Raw genomic sequence first — 7,532 nt, 5'->3', positions numbered from 1 at the left:
CTGTGCAAGCTTTTCTCATCTATGGGCTATTGTCCCACCAGCTGCAAGCTGACAGCTGGAGACCAGCATGCAAGACTCTGAGGGGCACCTCACTGCTGTAGGATATCCCTGAGAGATCATAGGTGACATTCTGCTTCTTCAGGCCATCTGGAAGCTATGTGGATGCTACAGGATGCTCTTGGAGAAAAGGCCAGACCCAGGCTATGGTACACACAGCTATTAATTTCTTTGATGACAGTCAAGGAGACTCAAGCACTATTAAATACACTTAACCAGCATCACAGAAAATGTGGGATACCTATTCAGTGATAGAGGTTAGTGGGAACTCTGAGTTATCGCTGCTTTTTTATACAGTCAGAACTTATCGAAGGACTTTCAGAATTCAGGGAATATGTGCCAAGCTTAAATAAAGCACAGGTAGGTAAATAAATGGAATGATTCTTTTTCAAGCAAGGAGCTAGACCTACTAAACTTGAGAGCTAACTTCTGTGGCTTTGGTTCAAGACCAACTCTACTTCTGTGTCAGTTTTTAAACAACTGTTTGCCCTTGCAGTACTGCCTATCATCTGACCCTGCAGTGATGATACAGCACTGAATTTTGACCTTCAACTTCCCAAGCAAAAGTTGGTCTAAAGAGGATGCCCATGACTAACTTTAGCCAAAAGCTTCCCACGCTAGATATCCTTTATTTTCACTTCTCTGTGTATGTATCTATATATGTGCATATATATATATATATACACACACACACTTTGCATTACTGTGGAAATCCCACCTCAAAGAATGTCAGAGATGCATCCTTCAGCATTTGTAAGTCTGCAATGTAGCTCAGTTCATGAACTCAAGCTTTCACACACAAGCTAGGAGTGAATTGTGGTGGTGACCCCGAAGTCAATATCTCATTGGAGCCTCATTGTGGGAGAAGGGCCAAAGATTTGGTTTTTATTCACAACCCACTCATATCTTTGTATTGCCTGACTAAGCAAGCCAGCCTACGAACAGTCATTCTGGGGCCAGACAAGATCCCAAGCAATACCTGAAAAGATTTCTGAACACTCAGGAAGATAGTTTACACAGTGCCCTTGGCACAGGAGCAAAAACTCAACAGTATCATCTTGTTTAAAATTCACCTCTGGGCTGTGGTACCTACTTGGATAGAGCATACAAGAGTCTAAAGGTCCCCCTACTCCTTCCCCATACCACCCCACCCCCAAAACAAGAAGAAAAGAACTCCCCAAAAGAAACTATTTCAGGTAGCAATATAAGACATTAGGACTGTCCACAGCGATGGGCTTACAACACATAAATAGATTTATACTACATATAAGCAACAAAAATAGCAAGAAACCCAAGCAACAGACATGTTTTGCTCTGTGTATATCCCAGATTCCAACATGTCTCATGAGTGTCTGCATTTCTGCCAATGATTTGGAAAAAAAGAGCCTCAGTCTCACAGAGAAGCAAATCTTGACTCAAGACTTGTCTCACAACTTTCAGGATTCAATAGAACAGCTCTTAGGTCTTGCACTGTTCAGCATATGCAAGGATCAGCTATTAATAGATTTAAAAATGAAAAAAAAAAAAAACCAACCAAAAAAGACAAAAGAAACCCCAAACAACTTCTACCCCATATGCTAACAGCCACCTTTACAAGAACACCACACAAGAAGAACTGAAGAAAATCAGGTGAAAAGGACTGTCTCCATAGCATTTCTAACTCAGAAATCAAAGATTTTCCTTGAAGTCAGTAGGAATTTTATATATATTTATGTAATATATATATTATTCATATCACTAGCAATCAGCACATACTTAACAAGGAGGTGGTATGAAGGGCAGCAAAACTGACACAGCATGGGGTAGACAACTGAAAGGATAAGCACTTTAAAAAATAGCAATAACTGGAGGATAAGAAGCCTGCAGCCATTTCCAACAACAAATGCGCTCACCTGACATAAAATGTTAGAATCACAGAACAGCTCAGGTTGGAAAAGATCATAAAGATCACCGAGTCCAACCACAACCTAACCAAATTACTCTAACCCTAACAACCCTCTGCTAAATCATGTCCCTGAGCAAACATAGCAGCGATGTTACAGTGATCTCTAAGCATTTGCTCTATCTGCCAAACTAAGCCCAAGTGATGGGACAGCCTTTTCCCAGACTGTGTTTCTCCAGTTAATGGAGCAGTGTGGCCTTCCTCTCAGGGTGCTGCCCCACGAGATGGCAGTGTGCCCACACCACACGGCCTCCCACACAACTTGACATCACTGGCAGCCAGCTGGCCTTGCTGCACACCCTCCTCTGTGAGGGATGCCACGGGGTCTATTCCACTGCTGCACAGCATCAACAGGCTCTGCCTCACAGACTGGAAGAAATTCAAAAAAAGAGAAAGAAAATAGTTTTTTTTGGAGCGGGATCTCATGTGAGCAGTGGTGGCAATGAGGTGTGGATCCATGGAAGAAACAAAAGGCAGCTCACACATTCCCTGCAAAGGCAGATGGAGAATTGGACAGAGAAACTGTCCCATTTGTGACCGCAGCAAGTTTTTACCAGTCCGGATGGAAGAAGACCAGCTCCATCTCCTGGTGATGGTGATGCCATTGCCCTGTCAGGCAGTGATATCCTTCACTACCTTCATTATGGATCCTCCTATGTCTCAGTAAATCCTCTTTACAGTGAAACAGCAGAAGGATAATTCCCCATATTCAAAATACTTTAAGAATATTACTAATCTATTTTTCTTGAAGTTGATATTGAAAGAGTAGGTCAAATAGCTCACACAGAAAGAAGTCTTGAAGTGAACCAGTTAACTCTGAGCCACTTCCTCACAATGCCCAGTGACAAAGGTGCATGCATTTCACACCTGTCAAGAACTCAGGTGAGCCTAGATGTGAGCCTAAAAAAGACAGGCAAAAGAGGAAGGAGCTGAAAGAAAGTCAAGGTCATGCACCTGCCCTGGGAAAGGAGTTGCACAGGAGGAATGCATGGGAAAGGTGAAGAAGCACACATTAGAAGATACAGCTACTTACACCTGAAGATGGAACAGGAGGGAGGAAAGCTAAGACCTACAGCTCTAAGGTGGATAAAAAAATGTAGGAATAGGTAGAGCTGTAAGCCCTGGTCAAAGCCTCATGAAGAAGTCAAAAGCAAGATTCCCATTAGCATTGCAGAGCACAGCATAAGAAAAAAGATGGTTGGTTGTGAAAAAAAATGCCCTCAGCATCTCCATGTTCTGGTAAAAACACAGAGGTTTACATAGGCAAAATGTGTAACTTTGAACTGGTGATGAAAGTTAAATTTTATGTCCTCAAGTCCCTGGATTTGACTGGAAGTCTGATTTGCATACTGCTGGCTAACCACTGAGAAAATGAATGCTTTGTGATCACTGCTCAGTGTGTAAAGAAAGTACCACTGGTGTCGGAGAGCTGAGAAATTTAAAAAAACGTCCCAAGCCAGTAGAAATGTCAAATGGGAAAAAGGTCAGATGAAATTTTCATTTAATTTTGACCAATGACATTTTCAAAGTTACCTTTAAAGGCACAATTTTGAAAGCCTTGGGTAAAGCACATAAAACCAAACCAAACCAAACAACAAAAGAAGCCAAGTCTGAGGAAGAACAATAAGTGGGAATGTATGCATGGGTGGAAGTGGCTGTTGGTGCATAATAGCAATAACCAGGGCCTGGTCTAAACCTGGAGCTGATGAGACAGAAAAGAAAAAAAATCTTTGCATTAAGAACAGCAGACAAACAGAACTGTAAGTTAAACCACTGCAATCTTGTTGCTGTGTTGTATTGAAAGGTCAAACTTTTCACAGAGCAGAAAATGAAATAGGTTTGCAGTGACAACTGATAGAAATAATAAAAAAATTAGGTCCTTTTGTCAAATTCCCATTCCACCGGCTTGCAGCAGCCAAGAGGGGTGTAGCAGAGGACCAAATGTACCCAACAGGCTAGCAGGGACTGCACCACACTGCCCATGCAGAGGGGCTGCAGGCAAAAAGCTGCAAGGTATGGGTTGACCACTTCACCATTCGATACTTGCCATGGCTTCCAGCTCAAGAGGAGAGTAAGAGATGTGCTGAGTGAGCCTCATGCAGTGGACACACAAATCAGGTACTCAGCATCAGTGCCTCCATACCCTTGCACTTGTTCTTCTGAACCAGTGGGTCTGTCTATTCGGCTTGGGAGACTGGATGGGACTGACCAAGCAGCACCGTTGTGGGCACCTACAAACCAGATTGTTTCTTGGAGTACTAGCAGACTAGGCAGATGCCAAACATCCCCACTAGGTTCAGATCACTGTCTTCAGTGAAGCATTACCAGTTTTTATACCCTTTTTGCATCAAGCATTATGCACAGCAAGGCTAACATGAAATGACCAACCCCTTCTTTGCTAGCAGAGGTCTCTGGAGGGATGACGGACAGAAGGGAAGAATGGACAGCATATAGAGGAAAGCTTCTTATAAGACCTTCAGGAAGGGGACAGTAGGTTCAATAAAAATGGGAACAACTTATCCTGTTGCTGACAAAACTACAAATAAAGTAATGATGATAATAACATTAATAACTATAATCCTTGCACTAGATACTAATAAGTAAATGATTATCATATCAAATTCTCTTTTCTTTTTTCAGGTTTTTCTGGTTTGTTTGTTTGTTTTTCCCCCTAACCACTCTGAATTGCTATATGGTGGGATTGGATATGCAAAGTGGTAGAAAGGGTCTTGTTACACTTTGTATTGAAAATTGACTCCTACCCTATAGTCCCACTGTCTTACAGCCATTTTCCACCAAGGCTCAGTGGGGGGCTCCTTTCAGGAAAAGATGGGAATGGTATGCGTGTTCCTGCTTAGCACCCAGAGTACCTGCTTTCCAGATGCATGCCTCTTAAACACTGATTTTTTTTTTTGTTTGTTTGGTGGTTTTTTTTTTTTTTTTTTTTTGTTTTTTTTTTTTTTTTTTTTTACAGGTATGTCTAGGAAACAGAATAATGACAGGAGGATCATTGTGAGACAATCAATATTCAGAATTGTAGCCAAAATCTGAATTCACCAGAAAACAATAATCTGAAATAGCCACAACCAACTGTCCACAGCCTTGTCTAGAATGGCTTTGAACAAAAAATATAGAGAGCCATGGACAGTCTCCTTACCCCTGTCCAGAATTTGATGTAAACAACATCCATAGAAACTGGGATTGTTAAGAAAGTTTATCCATATATCTGGATAGCAATAAAAAGCGTTTCCTAGGAAACTGTAAAATCCTGTACCAAGCAGTGTACAGCCAAGCCAAGAGGAACATTAGGTTGATTTATATTTTCAAGGTACAACTTTGCATGATTTCCTTTAGATCCTGTGATAATGTACAAGGAGAGCACATGTGAAGGTCAGGGCTGTATATTTTTCTGTTTGCTTGCTTGCTTGCTTTCTTCTCTGAAATGTCTCTTATGTAACTCATTGGTCTGGGTTTTCATTTTGAACACTTGCAATAATGGGGCATTACCGCTCCCTGTATTTGTCCTTCCTGTTCACGCCAAGGCTGCATCAGTAATTTCCTTCTGCTGCCAAAGAAACGACGGTTTCGTGTCGTCCCATTTCTTCTAGCACTGCTGCCAGCATGCTCAGGTTGCCATCAGGGAAATTCTGGGCTTCCCAGAGATCCAGAATCACCCCGGTGGGACTTGATTTTGTAGCAAAATAATTTAGGTACCTGCAAAGCCAAAAGGAGATTTGTTTCTTTGAGCTGCATGAATTCATACCCCTTTAGACCATCCCCATCACCAGTCAGGGTGTTCATCTACTTTGTGATTACTCTGAGCAGTCTGAAGGTACACCTTCTGTCACTCATCTCAGCAAGGTTTTCATGAAGCCCCTTTGCACCTACCTCCAAGGAGGCTTTGCATTCCCAACACGTCTGTTACCCTTCTCACCTGTCCAGTTTCAGCTTGTGGGCCAACATCCTCCAGTCATGGCCCCGGGTCTGGGGTGCATCCAGGCTGCTGCAGAGCTTCTGCCTTATTGGGAGTGGGATGCTGAAAGCGTTGGGCCCAACTATTGTTGTGATGCTGCCTGCTGAGTCCATGATGGGATAATCAGTGCCAGTGGGTTCCTGATGTCGAAAAGAAGGCAAGAGACAAAATACAGTGGTTTTGTTGCTGAATGCATAAGTGATCACAGAAGTGTATCCTCTAAGAGTCAGTGTTTTTACTTGCATGCATTAGAAGAGCAGACGCACTCTGTCAATCAAGCATTTATGTTAGCTGGAAAAGAGCCAGCTCTAGATAGACATCAGACTTTTGGTTGTCTTATTTTGGAGGATGAAGATTACTATGGTCAGACTGCATTGTGCACAGCTTAATCATTCTCTTTAAATAAATATCAAGCACTTTGTCACATTTCAGAGCAAATTACTACTGCCAGGGCAGTACTGAGCTCTCCTAGCTTGGGTGAAATAATAATCTCTTAGAAGTCAATGAGAGCTGGTTAATTATTTGGGGCAGAAGCCCAGAAAAAAGCAGGAGTGATTTGCTCTCATTCCACATCTCCTGTTTGAATTTTCAATTGCTCTCATTTGTAGTGCGACCAGCCTGAGGTGATGCTGACAGAAGTGAGGAGAACAACTTTGTTCCTGCCTCTACTGGAGGGAAGCAAAATATTCATCCTTAAATGTCAATTTACTTGATTCTCCTTGAGCTGTCCAGTTGTTTCATGTCAAACTGACTGCTGAGAAAGCCTCATAAAACCATCTTAAAAATCAGGCAACGTCCTGCATTGCAAACTGGTTGCGCCAAGCCCACTGCTCTAGGCTACAAGCTGTTGTCTTTGTCCTCCTTCTCATCCAGCAGTAGGGGCTGCAGAAGGACTTATATGCTACTGCTTCCACATCCAGACTCACTGCTGCTTAAGGATCCAGCACTTTATTCCAGCCCTTAGCATCCCAAACTCTTTTGGCCTTCATTTGGGTTGGGCACGTCACTCAGTGTCAACAACAAAGAGCAATTTTGCAATGGGCAGCCTTGATAACTGAAGTATTATTCACTCCTTCTATTCATCCCTGATGGATGGGATCACTGCACAAGACATGAATATTATTCCGTTCCCCCTGAATCTATTACCAGGCCCTATTACACAAAAGCAGCTGAAGATGATTATAGTCTGTATTTGCATTTCATTAAAGTTACTCTCAGTTCTTTCTCTTCTCTGTTAGGTTAAATTAGAGATTACCTCAATGTAGCACTTATTACAGTAATTGTTTATGATACTTGTTTCACCATCTGTCTTTAATGCTGTATAGTCCCCAGCTGAAAATGGAGCTAATAACCAAGCAAATGTCATGGGTAATGATGCACATCATCATGGCTCTACAGTACCAACAACTTTTATCTACAACCTCCCAGTCTTTCCCCAAACCAGCAGCCACTGATGTCTGGGTGACACAGAACTGTGCAGTAAAAAAAATGACTCCTCTGCTGCCTCACCTGGCAACTCCAAAGAGATTTGGAGATGAAACTGAAAGTAGATTAGGAGAA

General features: G+C 42.3%; 1 protein-coding gene across 2 annotated transcripts in view; it reads right to left on the bottom strand.

The window, feature by feature from the left end:
• Positions 1-3,758: 3,758 nt before the first annotated feature.
• The window catches only part of UNC5C (unc-5 netrin receptor C), a 232,995-nt gene continuing 229,221 nt past the window's right edge, over positions 3,759-7,532 (bottom strand). For both annotated transcript variants that reach the window (XM_052682108.1, XM_052682109.1), the window contains 2 exons: positions 5,934-6,112; positions 3,759-5,713 (listed from right to left, as the gene is read on the bottom strand). In XM_052682108.1, coding sequence (XP_052538068.1) covers positions 5,548-5,713; positions 5,934-6,112 — 345 coding nt within the window. In that variant the 3' untranslated portion in view covers positions 3,759-5,547. The remainder of the gene's footprint in view (positions 5,714-5,933; positions 6,113-7,532) is intronic.

This window comes from Tympanuchus pallidicinctus, unplaced genomic scaffold (assembly GCF_026119805.1).
Source record: "Tympanuchus pallidicinctus isolate F22 unplaced genomic scaffold, pur_lepc_1.0 scaffold2, whole genome shotgun sequence".
Classification (NCBI taxonomy): Eukaryota; Metazoa; Chordata; class Aves; order Galliformes; family Phasianidae; genus Tympanuchus; species Tympanuchus pallidicinctus.
Note: the sequence above shows the minus strand (reverse complement) of the source record. Positions and strands in the feature narration are given on the sequence as shown.